The following is a 25,647-nucleotide window of genomic DNA, read 5'->3' on the forward strand; positions in this document are numbered from 1 at the left end:
TTTATGTGTGAACCCAGCCAATTCTCAAAAAGTCCAGAAACCATTTTCATCCCCATTTTGGACATTAAATTGGAACAGCTGACTTGTTTCTGCATGACTTTATGCATTGTAATGCTGTTCCATGATTGGCTGATAATTGCACGATTGCAAAGGTAGATGTATAGGTGCTCCTAGTAAAGTGTTCCATTAATGTAAACCAAATGCAACACATTTACTATAAAGGTGCCCATAGACCTGACAAGTATGCGCAGATTCAACAAAGAGACACATTTATCTCTAATCAAATCTGATTAGAGATAAGTTTGTCTCTTGTGGATTCTGCCCATATACTACAAGCCGATTCCCGTCCGATTTCAGCATGAAACCTTTATGGAATCGTCTGAGCCCTCCGCATCTGCACCGCCGCTGCCCCTAATCTATAATGCGCCTCCCCCCCCGTGTGCGCATTTATACATTACCTGTCCTGTAGCATCCTCCGCGCAGTGACCGCCCATCTTGCCGGGTAATAGCTGCATACACGCTAGTGGCGCATAGTGTCTGACACCAGGCGTTATGCGTTGCTAGCGTGTATTCGGCTTTTAAAACCCGGCGAGATGGACGGAAACCGCGTGGAGGCTGCTACAGGACAGGTAATGTATAAATGCACACATGGGGGGGCACATTAATACATGGCAGCGGCAGGGGTTTTGTCGTTTTGTCGCTCGTTCCAAAATCGGCTGCCGTACAACCGCACACCCAACCAACTTCCCAACATCTTGCGGCATGCGCGATCGACCATGCAACTAATTTCCATCCCGAAATTGGTCGCTTTGTCTGTCGGGCATGCACTTGGCAGAACCGATTTTCATGTAATTCGATTATAATAATCGAATTGGATGGTCGATTGGCCGCCAAGTCGCCTGATGTATGGCCACCTTAACAGGTTCATAAAGATTTCTAGATAATAGCAAAATCCATTATCTGAGCTATTTTGCCCTTTATTAGCTGTATCCCTGAACTGTGTATTTTCTATTGCAATAGAAGATGTTGGCACTACAGAATATAAATAGGAAATCATCATAATATTAAGGCTACTTGCGCACCAAGACGTTGCGTTAGGTGCTACGTTAAGGTCGCATAACGTGCACCTAACGCAAGGCCTGGTGCTCTTCGATGTGGACGTCAGAGTGAGCCGCGTTGTGCAGCTCACTCTGGCGTCCGTGATGCGTACTCTTGGACGCATGCGGCATCACGTGGTCCCGCCGGCCAATCGCCGCACAGAGCGGCCGCACCAGGAAGTAAACACTGCACGTCACAACGTGCAGTGAATATTAATTAGCCATGTGCCTGGCCGCTCTCCGCTCCTCCCCAACAAGACTGAGCATGTGCAAACAGTCTAACGCGGCTTAAGCCGCTGCAACGCCGTAGCATGCTGCACTTTCAGAAGAACGTGCAGCGTTACATGTAACGCAACGTGGGCTGTGTGAACAGCCCACTTGTGTTACATTGCTGTGCATTGGGGGAGCATTACAGGCTGCACTAACGTGCGCCTGTAACGTCTTAGTGTGTAAGCAGCCTAAAACAAAAACATTTCCCTTTCAAACTTCTTTTCTGAACAAAACAGAAAACAGTTGTAGAGATACTATGTGATTGAGTAACAGGTAGCATACATCAGATAACAACTTTGCAAGCCAACTGTATAGAATGGAGTAGAAACTGTAATAAATGTGTTACTAACAAATCATTTACTCATCAGATAAACGCTGTTATATTATATGAAGGGTCAAACCTTTTTCCATTCATCCTTGCGCAGGCAGTCTATGGTAAAGTGGACTAAGTATTCAATATGCATCATTAAAAAGTCGTAAATATAGCATATTGAATAAAATAGCTTTTTTCTATAATATTAATTAATAAATTATTTAGTCAGTGTTTGCCCACTGTAAAATCTTTCGGCTGGTTTCACACTACAAACTGGCGGTAGCGTTGCGGTGCAGCGGGCGAGCCGCATCGCACCGCCAGAAACAGGCTTTCAGAGATCACTGCATTAGTATGCGGTGTTCCCTGTCTGGCATTCGGTGGTGTGCGGAAGTGCACGGAAGAGCATTGTAAAAATATCCTTCCGCGCATGCGCGCCGAAATGTTTTTTTTTTTAAAAAACCTAGACTACACATGACTTCCAGGCCGACGCAGATTGCCACAGGTCGCCTCGGATCCCACATGGTAATGTAGTTCTTCGCTAGCCTTATATTAGGGTCTACCGGCGCAGCATACCGTAACATGGGAAGTATGAACTTCCTCATAGGGTTGCATTAGGCTACAGTTTCCATTCAAGCTGGTTCATAATATACACATACATCTTAGCCTAACCTGTGTGTCTTGGAATTCCTTAGAGACAGTAGGTGTTTTAGTTTTAGGTCAGAAAACCTATCTTGAGCTGTCAGCATTTCTAAAATGAGCATCTTGCTATTTTGTGCCCTGTGTGCTGTAAAAGGCTGTCAGCAGTGATGTGTGCGCCAGGCCCCTCCAGTGATGAAGACAGGCAGCGTTCAGACAGCCTCTATTCAGCAACCTGCCCGGAATGATAGGCGAAAGTACTGTGACAGAACAAATGCAGTCTCAGGGCAGCATTACAGAATCCTGGCAGTAAACCAGTCAAACCCTTTTATGCACGCCACGGACATTAATAAACCTCACGCCAGAAACGCTTAAGGTATTTGCTGGTACCTTCAATGCTGTCTTCAGTGGCCTTTGAAGAAGAAGCGAGTTGAATCTGCGCTTTAATTTTTCATACACGAGACTTATTGTCAGTGATGAGCAGAAAGCAGAGCACACAGGATTTCTTGCATATGTCAAACGCATGCATCTACACAGAGCACAATCTCACATAAAGAGAGAGCAAAATGTATAATGTCTGGTACACACCATGCAATTCCCCATTAGATAGAAAGGTCTGATCTGATATTCAATAGTTTTTCTGATCGATTTTGTATAGAAGTGATTGGAAAATCGACCAGAAAAACTATTGGAAACCAGATCGGTCCTGTCAGAAATACTCTGTTTCGATTTCCCATCTATCTGACAGGAAATTGCAAGACAAATAGCATGCCTTATCAGAGAGAACATGCCTTATCAATGTTAACACGCCTTATCAGAGTAGCATATCGAGTGCTACGAACCTGCAGGGGCTCAGGGCAGGATGAGTGAAGCTCTCGTCATTGCCAATTAGCAGGTATAAGTTAGTAGTGCTCACTATGCTACTCTGATAAAGCGTGTTAACTTGCAGTCACAAAGATCAGCTGGACTGCCAGGCAACTGGTATTGTTTACAGGAAACAGCCATATCACTCTCAGTTAAGGTTCCCTTTAAAGGAGAACTGTAGTGAAAGGTATATGGAGGCTACCATATTGATTTCCTTTTAAGCAATACCAGTTACCTGGCTATCCTGCAGATCCTCTGCCTCCAATACGTTTAGCCCTAGACCCTGAACAAGCATGCAGCAGATCTGGTGTTTGCAATTTTTGTAAGATCTGACAAGATTAGCTGTATGCTTGTTTCTGGTGTGATTCACACTACTGCAGCCAAATAGATCAGCAGGGCTGCCAGGCAACTGGTATAGCTTAAAAGGAAATCAATATGGCAGCCTCCATATACCTCTCACTACAGTTCTCCTTTAAGCAACCTAATGGTTCTATTGCATTGAGCATAAATGTTAAATTTTAGGCTAGTTTCACTTACTTCTGTAGTGGTACAGTGCTTAGGGTGACGTGTCCACCACACAGTGAGATCTGGGTTCGATTCCCAGCTATGGTATGATGTATACTCATGTATGTATTCCCAGCTATGGTATGATGTACCAGCTATGGTATGATGTACACTGGTTTTTAAAATAGTATAATTCCCTGGCAGAAGAGACCCTCCTCCCTCCGGTAGGAGGGAGGAGGGAATAGGTAGAAGGGTAGAAGGGAGGAGGGAATAGGTAGAAGGATAGAAGGGAGGAGGGAGGAGGGAATAGGTAGAAAGGGAGGAGGTAGAAGGGTAGAAGGGAGGTGGGAGGAGGGAGGAATTAAAATCTCCCTAGCAGAGTGTGTAGCAGCTGTCCCATAATTAATTAGTGTAGGCAGACAACTGAGTCAAATGGTATAAAGGACCTAGCTTGAAGGGAGGGTGGGTTCTCTAACACTGAAAGCAGTGTGTTTGACAATAACATGTCTGCTGACAGTGAAATGGAGGCTAAAAATTTTGCTCAATACAGCATTATGGGGCGAATCGAACTTCCGCAAAAGTTCGCCTGATGCAGGCGAACGCGAACCCCCAAAGTTCGCCTGCAACCGTTCGCAGGCAACCCGTTCGGCCCAACTCTAATGCTAAAGCCTAACCTGTGTGTCTTAGTATTCCCTAACACACAGGTTAGCATAAAGGGCTAGTGTTGAAATTTTAGTGAACAATATTTTTATTGTTATTATTAATATATTATGATTTCAAAGGAAGTCTTCCTGGTCCCTTGCTGTCTCCCTGAACTCTGTCATTCCTCTGTGTCCCCCTCCGACTCCGGATGCGTGGTCCCTTGCCACGCCTCCTTCAACATGCTTCTGTAGCTGGGAGCGCTCTGTGCTTGTTCAATAATCAAAAATTGCTACTGCGTATGTGCAGAACACTTCCGGCCATGTGCGTAGTGATCAGCTGACTTGTCCATCGGCCGGATTACGGAGGGGGACAGCGGAGGAGTGCAGAGTCACGGCGGGGGAGCAAGAGGACTTCAGGAGGCCCCAGGTAAGTAATTGGGCAATTTTTTTTTCACTTTACATGCGATCACATAAATAAACATACCTACTTAACAAAATCTTGTACAGGTGCTCGTTACCGATACAATATTTTCCTCAAATCACATTTGCAGAGATCATAAGCAAATGGAATGTCATTCTTGATTGTTCCAATCAATAGGGCTGTCGCTCTTCAGATGCAATTGTAAGATCCAACATTGCGATAGAAAAAATTCTATATTCAAGTCACCCAGATGATCTTTTCATGCCTCCTTTCTTTACTTACTGCATGGTTTTCTGTGCAATTCGATTATAATAATCTGAAAATATCAATGGGCACTTTTAGCAGAGAAGGACCTGTTATAACATTGAGCTGTGTGAAAGGCAGAAACGGTCTATGGCGGTTTTAGAATTGCATTTAGTAGGAAAGGAGGTAATTAGTTTTCATTTCTGTGTAATTACAGGCAGTTGTATTTGTGGAATAATCTTCATGCCACATTATATGCTTTGCTGCGCAGAGAAGGTGAGGCTTAACAATGGGAAGGTTTCAATAACATGCCCGTTCCTCTGCCGCTACATGCCCCTTATCCATACACGTGTAAGGGCTTATGCTATCCATACGCCAGGGAACGTTTTTAATCGATCTGATAATTACCATGGAAAGAAAACGATTATAAATCATCGATCAGGCCCATCAATGGGATAGAAAATATAACCAACCTAATTATTTCAGGTAGATCTGGGAAAACTGATCGATAATCTGCTCAAGAAAATCGTTGATGGTTTGGCAGAGATTTATTATTTTATCTACAAATTCACCCAATCCTGTACAATGACACACCTTCCAACTTGTTGTGATAAGGAGGGGTGTACATACGACACGCCCCATCACACCTCCAGCCACGAAGCAGGTAATTATGGTACATGGGTTAACCCAGTAAATAAGGTGCAACCATACACCACAATGCTAATATCGCCAAGGGTATAATTATGATGCCCAATACTTCTGGTACCTCTGCTGATATTATTTTGCCACAATTTCGGCACCCGATACTTCAAAATAATGGATATTTAACCAGTACATTATTGCCACCTTTGTTATGATGGCAGTTATTATAATGGGAATTTAGCAGAGGAGAATGAATATCTTCATCCAGTATTGTTGCTCCTCCAGCCACTCTCTGAGTCAGAAAAAACAACAAATCTACCAGCTTCGGGAGGAAGTGTGGGTTAATGGTAATGTTATCGGAATTGTGCCAGTTTGGAGCAAAGGTAGGGAGCAAGCATTAGTAGATATTTTAGCAATAGTGACGTGTGCTAACATATGTTAGACAAGACCTGCATCTCCAATAGAATAGACTCTGGTAACATATTATACTATTGCTAAAATATAATGTATCTACTACACATTATTTTATTTTATTACTTGTTCATTATTGTTTCTACATTATTCCTGGCCAGTCACATTCAAGGCCAGATTTATACTTTTTCCACCTCTAGGACAAATACTGTATATTTGGGCTCCCCTTCTATATGCAGCACTGCAGCAGCGCCCCTCCCTCCCGATGTGCAGCACCACTTCTATGTGTAACATCTACAGTTTGTATTGCAGCCTTTCTTTCATGCACAGCTATCTTGGGTCTCAGATTCCATTTTCGTGTGTGTGTTTTTTTTTGCAGCCTTCTCTTTCATATGTAGCAACCCCTATTTTATGTTCAGTTGCCCCCTGGAGGTGCAGCCGCCCAAGGCCCGGGCCTTTCCAGAAATCTGGTCCTGCTCACATATCCACTATTCCAGAAAAAAAAACACTAATTAGAGGCTGCAGTACTGAGATGCTAGAGGGGGGTGTTTACAGTACAGTGAGTGCTGTAGTGTGCCGGTGACGCTTGAGATCGGCAAACTGAGTTAGCCTGCATTGAGTGGTCCTGGGACCACAAGTCCTCAGTACTTTTGCTATATTATAGCTGCAGTATGGCTCTTTGTTTGTAAAGGGGGGTTGTATAGGAGGAACCCCGCTTTGTAGTGTGGTGCAGATACGTTTTTCTAATTTTTGGGTAGGGGTGTGTTGTGCGGTTGATCCGGGCTTAAAAAATGGCAAATACATGTTAACGATAAATATCATACACCATAATTTCCAGGCGCTGCTTATACATGTATGCCTCCAGCCCCGCCCCTCACACATTTCATAAAGAATTCACGCACAAAAGTCATATTTCATTATTCCCATCACTGTGGTTTGGTTCCTTTTTGCCACCAGGACTTAATTTTATATTAATAGCCTTAAAACTAAGAAATATGCAAGCATAAAGTTAAAGAGTCACTGTTAGGAATAAAATGAAAAATCAATTCTCTATTTTTATATGCTAAACAAATAATAAGGGTGCTAATCAGGCAATCCAAAAGTTAAAAATCACTCTTAATTTCCTTCTCAATACAATATCATTTACCAGGTCCCCTGGCTCTTATTTGGAGAAGTTGCAGTGCACGCTGGTTTCTTTTTACTTCTTTACTTTCCTCCCCTTTTCCCCTCAGACATAACTAATTTAGCCTGATTGGCTGACGTTTCTTTCACTCCCGTTTTCCCCTCCCACACCTTTGTTCCTCTCTGATTGGCCAATATTTCTTTTGCTGAGAAGCTGAGAAAGTGACTCAGCTGAAATCCGAGCCATACAAATAAACCAGGTCTGCAAAGTCACACAATAATTTGTGATGATGCACTTCTTACTGGCTGCAATAGCTGTGTGGGAGTGTCTGAAGCCTGGGAGGAGGGCGGGCAAGCATACTAAATCAGGCAGAGGGGAGGAAACAGAGTAAGGGAGGAAATGACATCAGGATTGGCTTCAGACACAGGGATTCTAAAATGAAAACTGACAGAAACAGAATTCTCTATATTTACTATATAAAACTCACTGGAATCAAAATGTGGACAGTGCAATACATATGTTATGCAAGTAGAACAAGTATTTATCTACTAATGTATGTGTTGTTTTTTCTAAAAAAAAGTATGGCTAACAGCTCATCTTTAAGAGCCACATAAATAAATGTATAAATGATAATTAGTCCTCCATGAGTTTCCAGCATCTCGAATGTTCATTACTGTTTGAAGTCTCCCCTGTCCATTCGCCCTCTGCTTTTCTATATGCTGCAACCCATCTTCCATGTTAAGCCGTCTGCCCGGGCCTTTGTGGACTTTCAATAAATCCAGCCCTGACAATCAGTGGGGCACAACAGAGCAGCAGAGGTTAGGAGGGAGCACAACAGTTAGGCAGTGTCCGGCCAAGATGAGCTGGCAGGTCGGATCTCTACCAAACACATTGGAGAGGGTCAGGGGCTGCCCTACACACACAAGATTCTCAGCAGAGGTGGTCCTTAATGCCAGCTTTGGCCAAGTTTAATCTAGTATCAATGGATACGCTTTGAGTCCTATGGTAGAAAAGCGCTTTACAAATGTTATTGTATTATTGTGTATACAGTATGTGTACCAAACTTTAGTTTTACTGCCATTTTAAGAAAATGTTTTAAACTCTTCACTTCCTTCATCCCGAATAATTTTTATGCATTCGTAAAAACATCTTAAGTGTTTATGTTTAGCGTTTTTCTTGTGGTAAAAATGCTTAGCTGCTGCTGAGGCAGGTTACTCGCTAAATTCCATCCTCTGTGTGATTTAATAAAGGTTGCAAGTCACCCTAAAGGCTCTAGACTTAATGAGGGCTCTCCGGCAGACAGATCTCTTATCATCTGTGTTTTCTGCTTTCTGAGGCTCCTGACCTCCATGCTAGTTGCCAAAAGGAAAGAAAATATGTCCTTTGTTCTTCATCTTTTAGAACCTCGTATGATGGAACGACGAAAGGAAATGGAGGGAAAGCACTTTCTATAAAACAGTGAAAATAAAATTTGTCTTCTGGCAAAATATTTTTTCAAGTACAGCTGGGAAGCCAGACTTGTAATAAAAGGTAAAACATGTGGCTGCTGCTTCTGTCTGGCAATTAGAGCAGCAAGTGCGCAGAATGACAATAAAGGTCAGATGTAACACTGGCTTGCAAACTGTGGAAATTCAAAGACACTATGAAATTAGCAAAATATTACTTTATCTGTCCAAGTTAATGGTCTATTTTCAATATCCATTCATGCCAAGGAGCCTTTTATTTAGAATGTTAGCACTTTCAAATAGGTCCTTTGGCCAAAAGCAACATGGGACTTTTTGTTCCACCATATCTTGTTAGAGCTTCATATTCTAGATACTAGAGATGTAAGTATTAAACATTTATATTGTGCTGACATCTAACTGACCTTCATAGGAACTCACAATTTGATCTCTACCACAGTCATAGTAGTCTAATGTCCCTAACACATTGCAAAGCCGATCCCCCTCTGCATGTCAACAAGCAATCCGCCTGGTGGAACAATTTGGAAAAGCTTAGGCTGAGGGAATTGTTCTCCCAACTCACCCCAACTGTGACCTGTTATAATAATAGCTGTGTAGCAATAGATGATTTGGAGGTGTTGACTGCTCTGGGGCCCACCAGGAGCTCTCCTTCAACCAGTTGTAATCATTAAAGGACCACTATTGCGAAAAAAGTAGACCGTTAAAATCTGACAGAACCGACAGGTTTTGAACCAGTCCATCTCCTCATTGGGGATTCTCAGGGTTTTCTTTGTTTTCAATAGCATTTCCTAAACAGCAGTTGCAAAGTCTAACCGAAAAAAATTTGCCTCACCGTGGCGCAAGTGTCTAGTATAATATACTTTGCATGTAAACCATATTGGAAGCTAAAGTTCCTCCTAGCTTAATGAATGTTAGCACTTGTCTTGGATGCAGGGCATGCATTTTTCAGTCTGGCAGAGGCGGTGTATGCCTGTGCGATTAACCATTCAATTGCAGCATGTGTTTAGGGATGCGCAGCCTTTCCCCCCACCTTTCCTTAACTTTGTAACTATGTAACTGTCAGGTTAGCTTCTCCCAGCCCCTCCTCCTGAGTTTCCTGTTTGCATGATAAGTAGTAGCAGATTTGCATATGATTTGCATCTGAGTTGAATGCGAAGTGTGCAGAAAATCTATTTAGGTGCTGCACACTGAGCTGGTGGTCATTTCAGATGCAGCCTTAGGCCCCGTTTACACTTAATCAATTGTTGTGCGTTAGTATGCGTTACTGTGCGTTAGTATGCGTTTTTTCCATAGAAGTGCATTGGGAAGAAGATTTCAGTTAAAACGCGTTAAGTGTGAAAGGTGCCACAGGAAAACATGGGCATTACTTTGAAAATCAGTTTTTTTTTTAAGTTATAACTGAGAGCAACTGATTAAGTGTAAAAGGGGCCTTAGTGGTATGCGCTGGCGTTCTCCTAGCTGTTCGAAAAAAATAGTGTGCACGTGAGTAGAGAGACTGGCTGGTATCTTACTATTCTGGCAGTTAAACGGCTTTTAAAGAGGAACTCCAGTGAAAATAATGTAATAAAAAAGTGCTTAATGTTTACAATAATTATGTGTAAATTATTTAGTCAGTGTTTGTTCATTGCAAAATCTTTTCTCTGCTGATTTTCATTCAGACAAATATCACATGGTGACATTTTTACTGCTGGCAGGTGATGTCACTAGAAGGAAATGGTGCTTGCACAATGCATCGACGCTCCCACAGTGTGATTTCAAGACCTCAGAGCTGTGAGAGGCAGACATCACACTGTGGGAGGGGTTTCACCACAAAATCAGCCATACAGAGCCCACTGATGATCCGTTTGAGAAAAGGAATAGATTTCTCATGGGAAAGGGGGTATCATCTACTGATTGGGATGAAGTTCAATTCTTGGATACGGCTTCTCTTTAACCACCATATATCCGTCCAGATAGACTGTTACAGTCTTCTTACAGTTCCTGGTAGCGTGATCGTACGCTCCAGGACTTTTTTGACTGTGGCCATCTTGTGGCCAAATAGTAAACTACACCCACATGCATTTTTTACATTACATTACATTACTTTACATTTAAAATTATCTGTTTCCTTCCCACACCAAAAATTACCCAAATACATTTTTTAATAATAAAAAAAAAAAAATTACAATAAAAACAAAAACAAAAAAACAACATAAATAGTTACTTAAGGGTCTGAACTTTTTAAATATACATGTCAAAAGAGTATCCTATTATATTTTTTAAAATTATAAGCTTGTAAATAGTGATGGACGCACATTGAAAAAATGCACCTTTATTTCTAAATAAAATATCGCCGCAATAAATTGGGATATGGACATAATTTAAACGGTGTAATAACCGGGACAAATGGGAAAATAAAAGACATCAGTTTTAATTACAGTAGCATGTGTTCATTTTAAACTATAATGGCCAAAAACTGAGAAATAATGAATTTTTTCCATTTCTTTCTTAATCTTCCTGTTAAAATGGATTTAGAAAAAAATAATTCTTACCAAAATGTACCACCCAAAGAAAGCTCAATTAGTGGCAGAAAAAACAAGATATAGATCAATTAATTGTGATAAGTAGCGATAAAGTTATTGGTGAATGAATGGGAGGTGAACTTTACTCGGATGCATACGATTTTCGACACTATAGGCTGAAGTGGTTAAGGAAATGCTGTTGAAAACAAAGAAAACCCAGAGAATCCCCCATGAAGAGATGGACTGGCCCAAAACCTGTTGGCTCTGTCAGATTTTAGCTGCCTACTTTTTTTTGTGATAGTGATCCTTTAATAAGCAGTTCCCCTTGCTAGTTTAAATCTTTCTGATACTGTGGCTGTTCTTGACAGGTCTTGGTGCTCCATATCAATTGTTATGTTTAGAACGCTTGAGGGAGCCTAATATACAACTCACACTGGGGCTCACAGCTCCTTAGCTATACTGCTGTAATAAGAAAATGCTGCACTATGATATAGGAAGGTGACTGAGGACCTCTGAGCTGTTGGTAGCTGTAGGTAGAGGAGGATAGTGGGCAGCAGGTTAAATATATAAATCATGGCCCCTGCAGCAAAACGTTGATGGGTCACTCCAATGTTTACACCCTTTCACTTGGCAACCCCTTGTAACCTTCACAGCCTGGGACCTTTCTCTAAGGGGTCGTAAAACAAGTATGGCCATCATGGTTTTCGCACCCATAACAAGCGTAGCCATAAAACCCTGATCTGAAAGATGGATCCCTTTATCAGAGGGAGTAAAGTAGAAGTTGGGGGCCCCCTTACAGCTTGGAGCCCCCCTGCAGTTGCAGGGACTTCTCTCCTTTAGTTACACCCCTTGTGGGTAGGGCCAAGCCCTGTTAGAGGACAAGGCACATACAGCAGCGTCAGTGTGAAGATAAACGATAGGGAGCTAAGAAGAAAATAACAGTTATAGGAGGTAAGGATGTTCTTTTATTGCAAATATTCTCTGCCAATTTTCAGTGCTTTACGCAGCTCTAAGTGAATACACATTCCAAACAACCCTTATTTAATTGCACTTCACTGAGAGTAACTTTTCAGAACACAGTTCCTACTTTGTGCGGTAAATGATTACATCAGCCATAAAAGGTAAGCATTGTTACTGCGTCTGGAACTTGTACTTGCGCTATGCAGGTAATGCTGTGTTAGACATAATAGCGTATATTTATCATCTGAGCACAGGATTCCTCCAGGAGCACTTATTTTCTGATGATCAGCATTTGTTATTTCTGGCAAGCTCCGGTGCTTTTCTCTGTGCTTTTCTCTGTGTGTCTGGCTAATAAAGCTAGAGCGTACAATGTATGGCATGGATGTATTCAGAAACAGGATACATTATTGACTGTTCATAATAATAACACAATTTCAAAAGCATCTCACCTAAAGTAAATGTCAAGGTAGCATCATGGTAATGTCCAGGGGCTTAACTAGAGAGGAACACTGCAGCCTCTGCAACCACATGGGGGCCCACAGCTGCGAGTGGCCCCCAATTACTAACCTTCTCTTCATCCAATAAAGAGGTCCGTCCTTCAGTTTAGGTGTTTTTTTATGAGTGGAAAGATTATGATGGCCCCACTTGTTTTATGACCCCTGCAAGATGGGTCCCCAGGTGATGAAGGTCACCAAGGGAAGGCAAGGGAATGAGTGTGAACATTGGAGGGCCCCATCACAGTTTGCTGGGGGACCCCACGATTTGTAGTCATGCCACTGGTGGCATCTTGGATTCGGTCGTCTCCAGGCAACCTCAACAACCTGATAAGGGAGGAAGTCCTATCTGTAGTTACATTTTAAACTGCAATAGCTGAAACTAACTAGCCTTGGTGAGAAAACACGCAACTAAATGGAATGAAGAAGTCGCACCACGCATTATGCAACCTTTATGTTGCATACAATTAAGCATACAGTCAATGAAAGTATGCCTCTGTTAACGCACCAGGTATGCAGTAACACACTGCATGCAGTGCATTGGAGTACTCAGGGGCGTAGCAATAGGGGGTGCAGAGGTAGCGACCGCATCGGAGCCCTTGGGCCAGAGGGACCCCGAAAGGCCCTCCCTCAACTACAGTATTAGCTCTCTATTGGTCCCGTGCTCATAATAAGCACTTCTATATATACTTTGAATAGTGGTAATCATTAACAAGCTGTTCCCCATCCCCTTCTTGCACCTCTGACACTGTAGTTGCCATTGGCAGCTTTTAGTGCGCCTTATCAATTGCTATGTATAGAGTGCATGGGGGGCCCCATTGTAAAACTTGCATCGGGGCCCACAGCTCCTTAGCTACGCCACTGGGAGTACTGTAGAGAGTTGGATCCCAACGCACCACATGCTCTCTGAATGTCTCATAAACTTACTACTGCAGTGTGACTTTTTGCATTAAGATACCCCCATTAAGTCACACCACAACGCACCACTGTGAGCAGTGGCGGCGCCACACTGGGGATTACCCAGGCTTCAGCCCCAGCTGGCGACTCATTAGCCCCTGCTAAAGCCCCCCCCCCCCCCCCGCCGTGGCAAGTTCCTTCGCACAAGGAGGACTGTCTGGACTGGAGCCTGGGAGGAGGGCCTAGCGCTGACTGTCAGTATGACCACCAGCGATCAGACACTGCCCTCGGCCCGGGTCACATGCTGGCTGGCAGCCACGCAGAGCAACCCGCAAGGGTACGCGTTGGTGGTGTATAAAGCTGGTCACGTGACGACGTTCAGCGTCATGTGACACGCGCAGTGCGCTCACCTCGCCTGGCCCGCCCGCCCAGACAGCTTCAGCAACTTGCCGCCGATGGCCGAAGACAGTCTGCATCACTTAGCTGGACTGGCTGCCAGCCAGAGCCAGTGCTCACACCCACCCAGCACAGGACAGGAAATGTCCGAGCCACTCGGGAGTCAGACTGGAGCCGAACCAGAGCTCAGCAGCAGCAGGAGGAACTCCGAGGAAGACTAAAGGCAGCTCAGCTGCTCAAGGTGGGTGTCCAGCCAGTCAACTGCCCAATTTTTTTTTTGCAACACCCAGGCCTGAGCTGCCCCCTGAACTGAGCCCAGCCCGGCACCACCATCCACCAGGCCTGCCTGAGCTGCCCTGGGGGACCCCCAGCCCACCACCACCAGCCAGGCCTGAGCTGCCCTAAGGCCCCTACCCCACCACCATCCAGGCCTGAGCTGCCCTGGGGCCCCCAGCCCACCACCACCACCAACCAGGCCTGAGCTGCCCTGGGGGGCCCCCAGCCCACCACCACCAGCCAGGCCTGAGCTGCCCTAGGGCCCCTACCCCACCACCACCACCATCCAGGCCTGAGCTGCCCTGGGGCCCCCAGCCCACCACCACCAACCAGGCCTGAGCTGCCCTGGGGGACCCCCAGCCCACCACCACCAGCCTGGCCTGAGCTGCCCTAGGGCCCCTACCCCACCACCACCACCATCCAGGCCTGAGCTGCCCTGGGGCCCCCAGCCCACCACCACCAACCAGGCCTGACCTGCCATGGGGGGCCCCCAGCCCACCACCACCACTAGTCAGGCCTGAGCTGCCCTAGGGCCCCCAGCTCACCACCACCATCCAGGCCTGTGACCTTCAGCTCAGCCCACCACCAGTCAAGCCTGAGCTGCCCTGGGCCTCCCAGACCACCACCACCAGCCAGGCCTGAGGCCTCCAGCCCACCACCAGTAAGGCCTGAGCTGCCATGGGGTCTCCAGCCCACCGCCACCAGCCTGGCCTGAGCTTCCCTGGGGCCCCCAGCCTACCACCACCAGCCAGGCCTGAGCTGCCCTGGGGGCCTCAGCCCACCACCACCAGCCAGATCTGAGCCTGAGGCCTTCCGCCCAGCCCACCACCAGCCAGGCCTGAGCTGCCCTGGGGCCTCCAGCCAGGCCTGAGGCCTCCAGCCCACCACCAGCCAGGCTTGAGGTGCCCTGGGGCCCCCAGCCCACCACCACCAGCCTGACTACATATACTGGGGACAGCTATACGCCTGGCTACATATCCTGGGGACATCTATAGACCTGGCTACCTATACTGGGGACACTGGCTGTTTGTCATTATGTGCATTTACTGGTGAAATGCTGTCTCTCATTACGTGCATTTACTGGTGAAAGACTGTCTCTCATTACGTGCATTTACTGGTGAAAGGCTGTCTCTCATTACGTACATTTACTGGTGAAAGGCTGTCTGTCATTACGTGCATTTACTGGTGAAAAGCTGTCTCTTATGTGCATTTACTGGTGAAACGCTGTCTCTTATGTGCATTTACTGGTGAAAGGCTGTCTCATTACATGCATTTACTGGGGAAACGCTGTCTCTTATGTGCATTTACTGGTGAAAGGCTGTCTCATTACATGCATTTACTGGGGAAACGCTGTCTCTTATGTGCATTTACTGGGGAAACGCTGTCCATCATTATGTGCATTTACTTCTTTTTTTTTTTTATGCAACTACATTAGCTGGTACAACTACATTACAGTTAGCCCCACCCACATGACGTCATGACCACGCCCATTTTTTGCCGCGGAAAATTCCCTCCCAGTGAGCCTCATCTGCCAGCCCTTGTTCCCCCTTTCAGCCCCCCCAAAAATCTGAAGCTAGAGCCGCCACTGACTGTGAGCATAGTCTTAAGCTTCAAAAACTACTATGACTTTTACCGTATAGGTTTTTTTTTTTTGATTGAACCCTATTTCTGTTTTCAGAAGGTTTGTGTAAAATGCACAAAAGCCTTTAACAAATGATGTCTGGTGTCCAAAAGGCCTTTCAGTGGTTTCACAGGATAAGTAAAAAAGTAGCTGAGCGTTTGCCCTTTATTTCCCTATTTCCCATCTAGAGGACCAGTGTACGAAGTGAGCAGCTTCATAACAGGCTTTTGTGTCCCACACACACTCTACATGGAATCTGTGACTGACTTCTGCTCTGTATGGGTGGCCAACCATAAAGCTAAGCCCTCTCCGCAGGAACCAGCAGTCACGGATCAGGGATTGATAAGGCACTTGCTAAAGTAATTGTCCATCTGACAGCTTAAACTATTCTTGTAGGGTTGTTTAACTATCTATAGAAGTGCCTGGATAGCTGCCAGGAGTTAGGAGCCATTGCTACTGATTGCTCTCAACATCTGCTCGGTGTTCAGAATTTCATTATGATTCTCTCACATCCGCCTTTAAAGTAACATCAACTGAACCGCTGGCATCTGGTCTCACATCTAGTGCTTTCTCCATCAGTCACCAGAGGTGGGCACTGTTGTCTAGTGGGGTCACAATGGACTTGCCTATACAGTATATACAAAACACTATTTAAATCTCTCAGGCTCTTTGTACTTTGTACTATGCCTTATTTTTCTACCAAATTGTAGTCTGGTTCTTTAACATTAAAGTCTGTGCTCAAAAGTTTTTATTTGTATGACTGACAGTTAAGATAACAAGCTTCAGAAGACAGAGCTCTCTGCGACTTTGAAAGTCATAGAGTCTAGATCAGTAGCTCTTTTGTATAGATAACAACTGGAGTTTCTTAACGCCTCCTGTACTGGAAACAATATTAGACTAATGTCTCTGATCCTAATGTTTTATTTCTTAGCTGTACAACACATACAAATCATAATATCATACTTTTTTTTCTCGCTTCGGTGTCTCTTTAATTGAAATAAATAAAAAATAGTTATCTAATAAGAAATTACTTATTTAACTTACCTATCCTGTTGTTTTAGTGTTCACTGACAGATTTAGGAGAAATGTGATATAAAAAAATAGTCTTTAAGCCTTGGACGAAAAATGTCTCCCGATATACTGATGACCAAATTAAACTTTTGATGAGGTCCTTTGAGAAAAGATCATGGTATTTGACAAATAAAATAGCAGGCACTCTAAGACCATTGGACTTCGAACATTGTATGAGATTTTTGTGGGTGGTATTTAGATGTTGAGGGGAATGAATCTATGTTTTACTTTGAATTATGTTATGTTAACAAAGTTTTTACTAGTGAATACAGTGGTAATAGCTAACAACATTATATGCTGTATATGGGCAGAGGTGGAATAAGTACCTAGATGAATTCCACGTATACATGTCTCTTCTTGTATGTTGAGATATTGTTAGTTATTTGTATGATGCAAATGTATGATTACTGTCCCTCCCACAACAAACATCACCTAGACACCTGGCACACATAAGTGTATAAACTCTTCAAAAGTTCAATTAGATTCTGGTCATAGTGTCCTTATCTTATCTGAAACAGGAACCTTTCTGTTATTTACATGCTGAGATAAGCTTGTTACTTGTACAGTAGACTAGTAAAAAAAAATGAAGGACTTTTTTTTTTTTTAGAATAAAAAGGGGTTTATACTATTTATGGGCAGTTTTTATTTTTAGATGTCACAAACACTTTAAGCAACATATGTAAATACTGTACTTTAAAATGTTTGCCAATATTTACAGTTTTCACACTGGGGAGCAAGAATAGTCAAAAAGATGCAAATATTTCTGAGCTGATACAGTTTTTATGCTAATTTTATTTAAATTAAGGTAGATTGAAAATGGACCAATCAAATGCCACAGCATCAGCATTCGATTGGTCAATTTTCAGGCTGTATAAATATGCATAAAGTAGCATAAGAATGTGTGTTTTGCTTAGCATCTTATTCATTATCTCTAGTGGTAATCAGATCCAAATGTTCACTATATAAGGAGGCTGACTTAGCCTGTGGTGTTAGCTGTCCCTACTGTAATAAATATAATTTAAATGTGTTGTTAAATACTTTTGTGTAGATTGCACTCCATACGCTACTATGCAAGATGATGACTATACAGGTGTTGTGGCTTCACCTGTACATTGCTTGTTGCAGGTGTGTGAGCCAGAAATAGCTGTAGCCAAATCATCCATGAGACAGTTAGCTGGCCACAAAGCTTTTTATTTGTGTATTTTAAATTTGAATTATGTCACTATCCACCACCATTCTCTATCTTTTATATGGGTTTATTAAACATGGTAGGTTTTATCATGCGATATAAGTAAATATTTTATAGAATTGCTCATTTTTAATGATTTCATTGTCTTCCTTTGCAGAATGTCTAATGAACAGCCAGGAATGGACCCTCAGCCGCACAGTTCCGGAGATACGAGTGGTGAGTTACTTGTTCTTTATTTTATTTTACTTTATTTGCACCTGCCATTTTTAGTTAAAGCCAATATAATTATTATAGCAGGAATTACATTAACTGACATCTAAACTCTACAATAAAAATATGCTAGTTGGGCTAGTGCCAAGTAGTTTGGCACCGCCCTGTAATATAATAGTAATCTCCCATAGTATGTTATTTCCATGGGGGGGGGGGGGGGGGGGAGGCCATAATACTGGCTCTCTCCCCATGCAGGTAAGACTGCAGCACCTCTTCTATGTCAGCAGCATGTGGTCTTGGCTGCTATAGATTATCCTGAGTTTGGGCAGGCATACTTAGGGCTAGTTCACAGTGCCCAGTTGTGTTGCAGAAAAATTCTTCATGTCAACTCACTGTCCATACAATCCCATGGGCCTGTTCACAGTACTGTGTTGCAACTGATCGCATTATTCTAACTGGCTGCCCGTCTCTATTGCAGTTCACAGTACTTATAACGCGTGCAATGGAATGTGTGAATCTAGCCTAACACCCCACCCAACACACTAGGATTAGAATCTGCTACAGAACAGCTGCTAGTATTAAATATGTGCCTACTTGTTTTATTAAGTGTCCTTTAGGCCTAGATTAGCGGGATTATAAATCATCAGAAGGGAATTATTAGTTGTGCCCATAAACAGGACTATTAGGGCACTTTCTCTCTTTAGATACGATTGTAAAATCCAACATTCTGCTCAACGAAATGCTGTATTCCAATCCAACGCAGAATTATTTCACGCTGATTTTCTCCACATACTGCGTAGTTTACCTTACAATTCTAAAAATCTGATTAAATAATGTGAGGAAAATATTGTACCGTTAAAGGGAAGGTCCAGGATAAATAAAAAGTAAAAATCTACTTACCTGGGGCTTCCTCCAGCCCCAGGCAGCCGTCCCGTGCCCTCGCCGCAGCTCCGGTGGCTCCCGTTCCCCTCCGGTGCAGATGGCAAATGCCAACCTCGCCAGGCCGGCATCTGCTTGCACTTCACCATGCAGCTTACTGAGTCGCACTGAAGTCTTCTGGGCTGTACTGCACAGGCTCAGAACGACTGCACCTGCGCAGTACAGTCTGGATGACGTCAGCATGACTACATGAGTCGCACGCTGGTACTCAAGTAGGTCTCTTGTAACGGAAGGGATTCTGGGCCATCGGCGGGGAGCGAGGCTGGACCGAGGGCACAGGATGGCTGCAAGGGGCTGGAGGAAGCCCCAGGTAAGTAGATTTTAACTTTTTAATCATCCTGGACGTTTCCTTCAATGAGCAATTATAGATGATCGGTGATGCACTGAAAAAACACAGAATGCTGAATACCCACTGGTGGATCAGGGACAGACGGATCGGGGATCTGTGCCGACAAATGATCGTTCCCTGATCCATCTGTCTGAATTGGTAAGGCCTCATTCACACTTCCTGCGATTCTGTCCGTTTTTTTTCATCACATCAATGTTATAGATTTTAATTGTACAATTCACATTTTCTACATATTTTTATAGGTTTTATGATATCATTTTTCTAACATGCATTTATTGGTGTTGGATTTGATTGGAATTTTGTACGTTATGCCTGTAGGCCTCCTGTTTTGATCCAAACTTCTAGCCATAGATTAAGCAGCAATGTCTTTTTTAGGTGTTGTATTCTACATTGTACATATCCCTTCCTGTGTGTGGGGTTAGGGGTGTTTCCCTGGGCATGGTCTCGGGAACCACCCACTCCACCGAAGGAGGGTATATAGGAGGCCTTTGTGCTATTTGCACTCTAGCTATGAATAAGGACCAGTAGGTCCGAAACATGTCAGCTGGTGATATGTGTTGACCTTTTTGGATACGTCCATAAATAAAGATAAAGGATCTTAGAAGCATCGTGCGGACCTTCTTCGTTTTCAAGCATTTCCTAGGACTAGTCGGAAGCAGTAGATTTGGGCGCATGAGACAAGTGGACAAAAAGGGCGCCCCATTCACTTTCATTATAAATATCGTTTAATGGGCGCTGAACGGGGAAAATAAGGCGCCGGAGATTTTTAAGGATTTATAACGGCGCCCGGAGATTTTTAAGGATTTATAACTATGTTTGTGATGATTTAAGTTTACAAAATGAGCCCGTGACGAATAACGTTTATGAAGATAATAAATCACTATTTCTAAAACATTTCTAACACATTATTATCCACCCCAAAAAATAATTTACATTTTTTTTCTTTACATTCTTTATTTATTCATGTCTGTAAAACATTATTATCCATAGGGGGTTTTAGGTTTAGGCACCAACAGGGGGGTCTTAGGTTTAGGCACCTACAGGGGGGTCTTAGGTTTAGGCACTAACAGGGGGGTCTTAGGTTTAGGCACCAACAGGGGGGTCTTAGGGTTAGGCACCTACAGGGGGGTCTTAGGGTTGGCACCTACAGGGGGGTCTTAGGTTTAGGCACTAACAGGGGGGTCTTAGGTTTAGGCACTAACAGGGGGTCTTAGGGTTAGGCACCAACAGGGGGGTCTTAGGGTTAGGCACCAACAGGGGGGTCTTAGGGTTAGGCACCAACAGGGGGGTCTTAGGTTTAGGCACCAACAGGGGGTCTAGGGGTTAGGGATAGGTACAGGGAGGGTTTTTAATAAACGAAAATATAAGTTTCACTTTACAAACAGGGAAGATTAACGTTTTAAGAATTGCCGATCTCATACACATTATTTAGTGATTTATACATTTTTAAATCACTATTTATAAACGAAATTCTACACAATAATTTCTATAAACGATATTTCCATTTATCGTTTATACCACGCGCCCTTTTTTCCCGACGCCCTTTTCGTACGTACGCGGACTAGTCATCCTGGTCTGGCACTGCTCCTTCTGGGGTGAGCGGTTTCCACCTTTCTTTTCTATTCCAATGTTATAGATTGATACATGTAGCTGAAAAGTGGACAGAAGCACACTAGTGTGAATAAGGCCCTTAGGGTCGTTTGAGGCGTCTGCAATGAACGATTGTGCAAATGATTGTATACATGATCGCGGAAAAAAACTTGCAAGTCAATGAGGATTGTTCTGTTCCTCAATGACTTCATTTGACACTTTGGTTGGGTGGCGTCACGTGCCTCGTTAAACATTGTTTAATGAATTTCCATTCCTCGCACAAATTCGCCTGCAAATATCTTTTAGTGGGTAAAGGCCTTAACTGTGATCTCTCTTTCTCTTCTAGGGTGTTCTGGGTAATATTAAAAGTGCAAAATCTTCTCTGGTTCACCGATTTGTTACTGGATCTTACCTGGCTTTAGAAGCACCAGAAAGTAAGTCCCCATTTACAGTATTGCATGTAGAAATAATGATATATTGCTTGGTTTTGTTTTGCGTATTCCTGTTAATAAACTCCTTACATACGTCCTCCAGATGAAAACACAAGTGTTCAAATGAAAACGCCAACCAGGTTAAAGAGAAGCTTATAAATTGTATATAAACTTTGAATCAAGTTTTGCAGTTTAAAGAGAAATGTAACCAAGGATTGAACTTCATCCCAATCAGTATCTGATACCCCCTTTCCCACAAGACATCTATGACTTTTCTCAAATAGGTCATATGGGGGGTCTGTGTGGCTGCTATTGTGGTGAACCCCTCTTACAGTGTGATGTCATGACCATGGTTCTGACAGTTTGCTGTCTGTGAACCCGGTGGCATTGTGTGAAATAACTTTTTTTTTTTTTCAACTGCCAAGCAAGCAGTATTTCCCTCTGTGTATAGAACTCTCAGTAATCAACATTCAGTACAGATCACCTGGCAGAACTAAAGATGTCACCACCAGTGACCAGTGATACATTTCAGAAGGTGAAACAGGGAGAGGAAAGATTTTTACAATGAGCCAACACTGACTAAATAATCTATAAATGAACATTGTAAACACTAAGCAATTTTATTCACTATGTAATGTTCATGTGATAATGATCAAATGATAATGTGCATGTCAAAGACATGTAGCCAATTCCATTGTAATATGTTTCAAGTTGTCCAGGTTAAAATATACGGTAAAATGTGAACAAAGGTAATGGGATCACAACACTTTCCTGTCAGTTTACATCTGCCTCACTGTCCTTCCAGTTATTGCCATTATGCACTCGCGCCAGGTATAAACTCTACCAGCTCACTGATTAGCTGCATTAATACAGTATAAGTCTAGGTTGACACTAGGGGGAAAATCGGACTGATTTCCTCAACTGACAAATGGACATGTTGACACTTCCTAGACTTACTATAGGATTCATTCAGATATGATTTAACGTCCACTGTCCGTTGTGCCTGTTGCAGTGGCAGAACGCTGTGTCTCATCCTGCTCATCTTTTCCGAAACCAGACATGTCATCGTTAGCATGCTATCCATGACATCTCCGTCACAACAGATACCATGGAACGGTCACAGCTAATCCTGCAATGGATGTGCTTTGATCCTCCACAAAATGAAACCACTATTTCTAACCCTAACGTGCAGCCTACAGATAGCCATACACAGTAGATTAGCATCTGATGATAAGTAAGCATTTAATAATTCAGATCGTCAGATTGCACCATCATTTTTTCATCATCTGCTCTTCATCCGTGTTCAACATACCACTAACAATCAAGAAATTGTTGAAATGAAGTTGTTAGACATGTTTCAGAGGCACCCATATGAAATAAGAGAATTAAAAGCAGTTTAAAAGGAGGAGACCAATGTGGACTTACCTCCTCTATGGGAAAACACTGGAGGATGAGATTAAAAAAAAAATGTAACTTTAATAGTCCAAAAAACAGCTCTCATAAAATGCAACGCATTTCTCGGGAATGGGTTCCTGCTTCATCTGGACTTGCTTGCAGCTCTTCTGGAGATTTTACTCCGCGTATTTGCCTGATGAAGCTGGAACCTAGTCCCGAAAAATGTGTTGCATTTTATGGGAGTTGTTTTTTGGACTGTTACTGTCATTTATCTCATCCTTGAGGTAAGTCCACATTACTTCCTTTTTTAAAAAAATGTTTTTAAAAAGCACCTCCGTTCTTTGGAAACGCAGGAAGGTTAGGATTGCACTACCCAAGCTCCATCTTCCAAAAGATTGGGGAGGACTAGCCATCCCTAATATTCGCTGGTACAACCTAGCTTGTTTAACTCAAAATATAAGGGATTGGATAAATGGCACTAGTTTTTACTCAAATTATACTCTTGAATCATCCTTTGCGGAACCCTGGGACTTGGCAGGACTGATACATACCCCATTAAGAAATTTCCCCCCTAAAATTAAACCAAGTAGAACAATCAGAGATACAGTAATAGCTTGGAAAGAAATTTGTAAATTATTCCGGGTTCCCTACCGTGTGTCAAAATATATGCCTCTATGGGGCCTTCCTGGGTTCCAGGCTAGTATCGCACATGGAGGCTTCTTGAGTTGGCAAGAAAAAGGGATAAAAAGACTCTGAAACATTATTGACCTGAGAAAAAATAGATTGATGTCCTTCTTTGAGATCCGCTCAAAATACAATATTCCCAAACACCATTTCCTATACTACGGGCAGCTTCAGTCATATGTCCGAGGTGAGGGAGGTAAATCGCCACTGATCTATTCCCTAAATGATCTTGATAAATTCCTTTCTCCGCAAACTTCTAGGATATCTTTATCAGCGATACAATTAAATCTACAGCAGATCCGCATTGCTAATAGAGCTATTAATAACTTGGTAAGGTGGTCGAGGGACATTCCGGGAGAGGATATTGGGAAAAAGTTTTTGGAGGGATACCGTGTGGCCCATAAATTGATTTTAGGGGAACAATGGAGAGAATCACAATTAAAACTTATTCATAGAGCCATTTATGCGTTCAATATAAAATATAAAGTTCCTCCTCCTCATTATTCTCCGATATGCCCTAAATGTACCTTTCCAGAGGCGGATTTGTTCCATTGCTTATGGACATGTCCAGTAATTTCAACTTTTTGGATGAAAGTAGTAAATTATATGGACACAATTTGTAGAACCAAACCAGACATTGATCCTCTTCTGATGCTATTTCATTATATTCCACCTCAATCCTCCTCCTCGGGAGGTTCCTCGACTCGCCAGGTTCATATGTCAACATTAGCACATTTAATATTAATGGCTGCCCGAAAGGTGATTCTCAATAAATGGATCTATCCTAGTGTTCCCACAGTGCGGGATGTTAAGGAGGAACTCATTCATTTATTCAGAATAAATCGGTTGGATGCTTTGATGCATAAAGATAAAAAAACAAAATATTTCTTTAAAACGTGGAGACAGTTTATATTGAAATCCTTCACCAAGAAAGAACTAAACGAGATTGTATCTCCTTTCAAAGATACTAAGTGGTACTTAACAGAACAATTAATGGGTACATTGGGGAGATTAGAGGTGACATAAGAATAATTCTACCATTCAACATGAAAATCGGAGATGACGGGAGGGGGGAGGGTAGGGAGGGAATGGGGTTGAAAAGTTTGACCGAAATGCTACCTGTGTTCCAACTAAAAGGGATGTAGCACAAAATGATAAGTCAACATGTTTTTTTTTTTTGCAACATGTGTACTATGTCTTTATAATATGGAAGAGAGATTATGTTACCCTGTATTTCTCATTTGAAGTTGGTAACTTCTGTTTTTCTGTAAAATGATCTCAGCACTGTTTGGTCAAAGAAAATTCCAAATAAAGTTTGTTTTAAAAAAAAAAAAAAAAAGCACATCCGGCCAAAAAAAGGTTTGAATGCCAATACATGTAGTCTATGCACTGTGTACAGTTAGATGGACATATAAAGTTACATATGGTACACCGTAGTGAATAGAACAGACTCATCTTTTTATCTGTAGTAGCACTTCCTCTTCTTCCTTATGCTGAAGCCTTGCCAAGGTACACCCTCAGTATTGTGTCCTCCTCACCAGCCTTGTGCCCTTCCCTGCCCCTACCTTCCCTGCTCTTTGTCTGCCTAGATAAAATGATATCTCTTTTCACAGTGTGTAAGGAGAGGAGAGACAGGAGAACTGCTGCAGCCTGTCTTATCCTGTCTGTTTGCTATAATTCTTATTTCAGATCTCTGTCTGCCTGCCTGGATTGATCACATTTCGTTTCAAAGAGTTTGTAGGCTGGGAGAAGGACATGGGAGGTGGAGTTATGACATCAATTCCCCAGCATCCTTTGCACCTATGGTTTGAAAAGAAAAAAAAATCCCCCTGTCCCAATTTCAGATTGGGGGTGGGGATTTCAAGACCATATGTGGGGGTGAGAAAATCACACTTTATGATGTGTGATTTTATATATCTTGGCAACTTATTAATTTTAAAGCAAGCTGTAATTTATAATTTAGGTACCCTTTAAAGAGAGGCTGAAGCGAACACAAATTGCTGTTTTTACCTGCTA

General features: G+C 42.9%; 1 protein-coding gene across 5 annotated transcripts in view; it reads left to right on the top strand.

The window, feature by feature from the left end:
- The window catches only part of AGAP2 (ArfGAP with GTPase domain, ankyrin repeat and PH domain 2), a 419,192-nt gene that overhangs the window by 274,109 nt on the left and 119,436 nt on the right, over positions 1 to 25,647 (top strand). For all 5 annotated transcript variants that reach the window (XM_068267414.1, XM_068267415.1, XM_068267410.1 and 2 more), the window contains exons 2-3: positions 18,191 to 18,249; positions 21,468 to 21,555. In XM_068267414.1, coding sequence (XP_068123515.1) covers positions 18,191 to 18,249; positions 21,468 to 21,555 — 147 coding nt within the window. The remainder of the gene's footprint in view (positions 1 to 18,190; positions 18,250 to 21,467; positions 21,556 to 25,647) is intronic.

This window comes from Hyperolius riggenbachi, chromosome 2 (assembly GCF_040937935.1).
Source record: "Hyperolius riggenbachi isolate aHypRig1 chromosome 2, aHypRig1.pri, whole genome shotgun sequence".
In the NCBI taxonomy this organism is placed as follows: Eukaryota; Metazoa; Chordata; class Amphibia; order Anura; family Hyperoliidae; genus Hyperolius; species Hyperolius riggenbachi.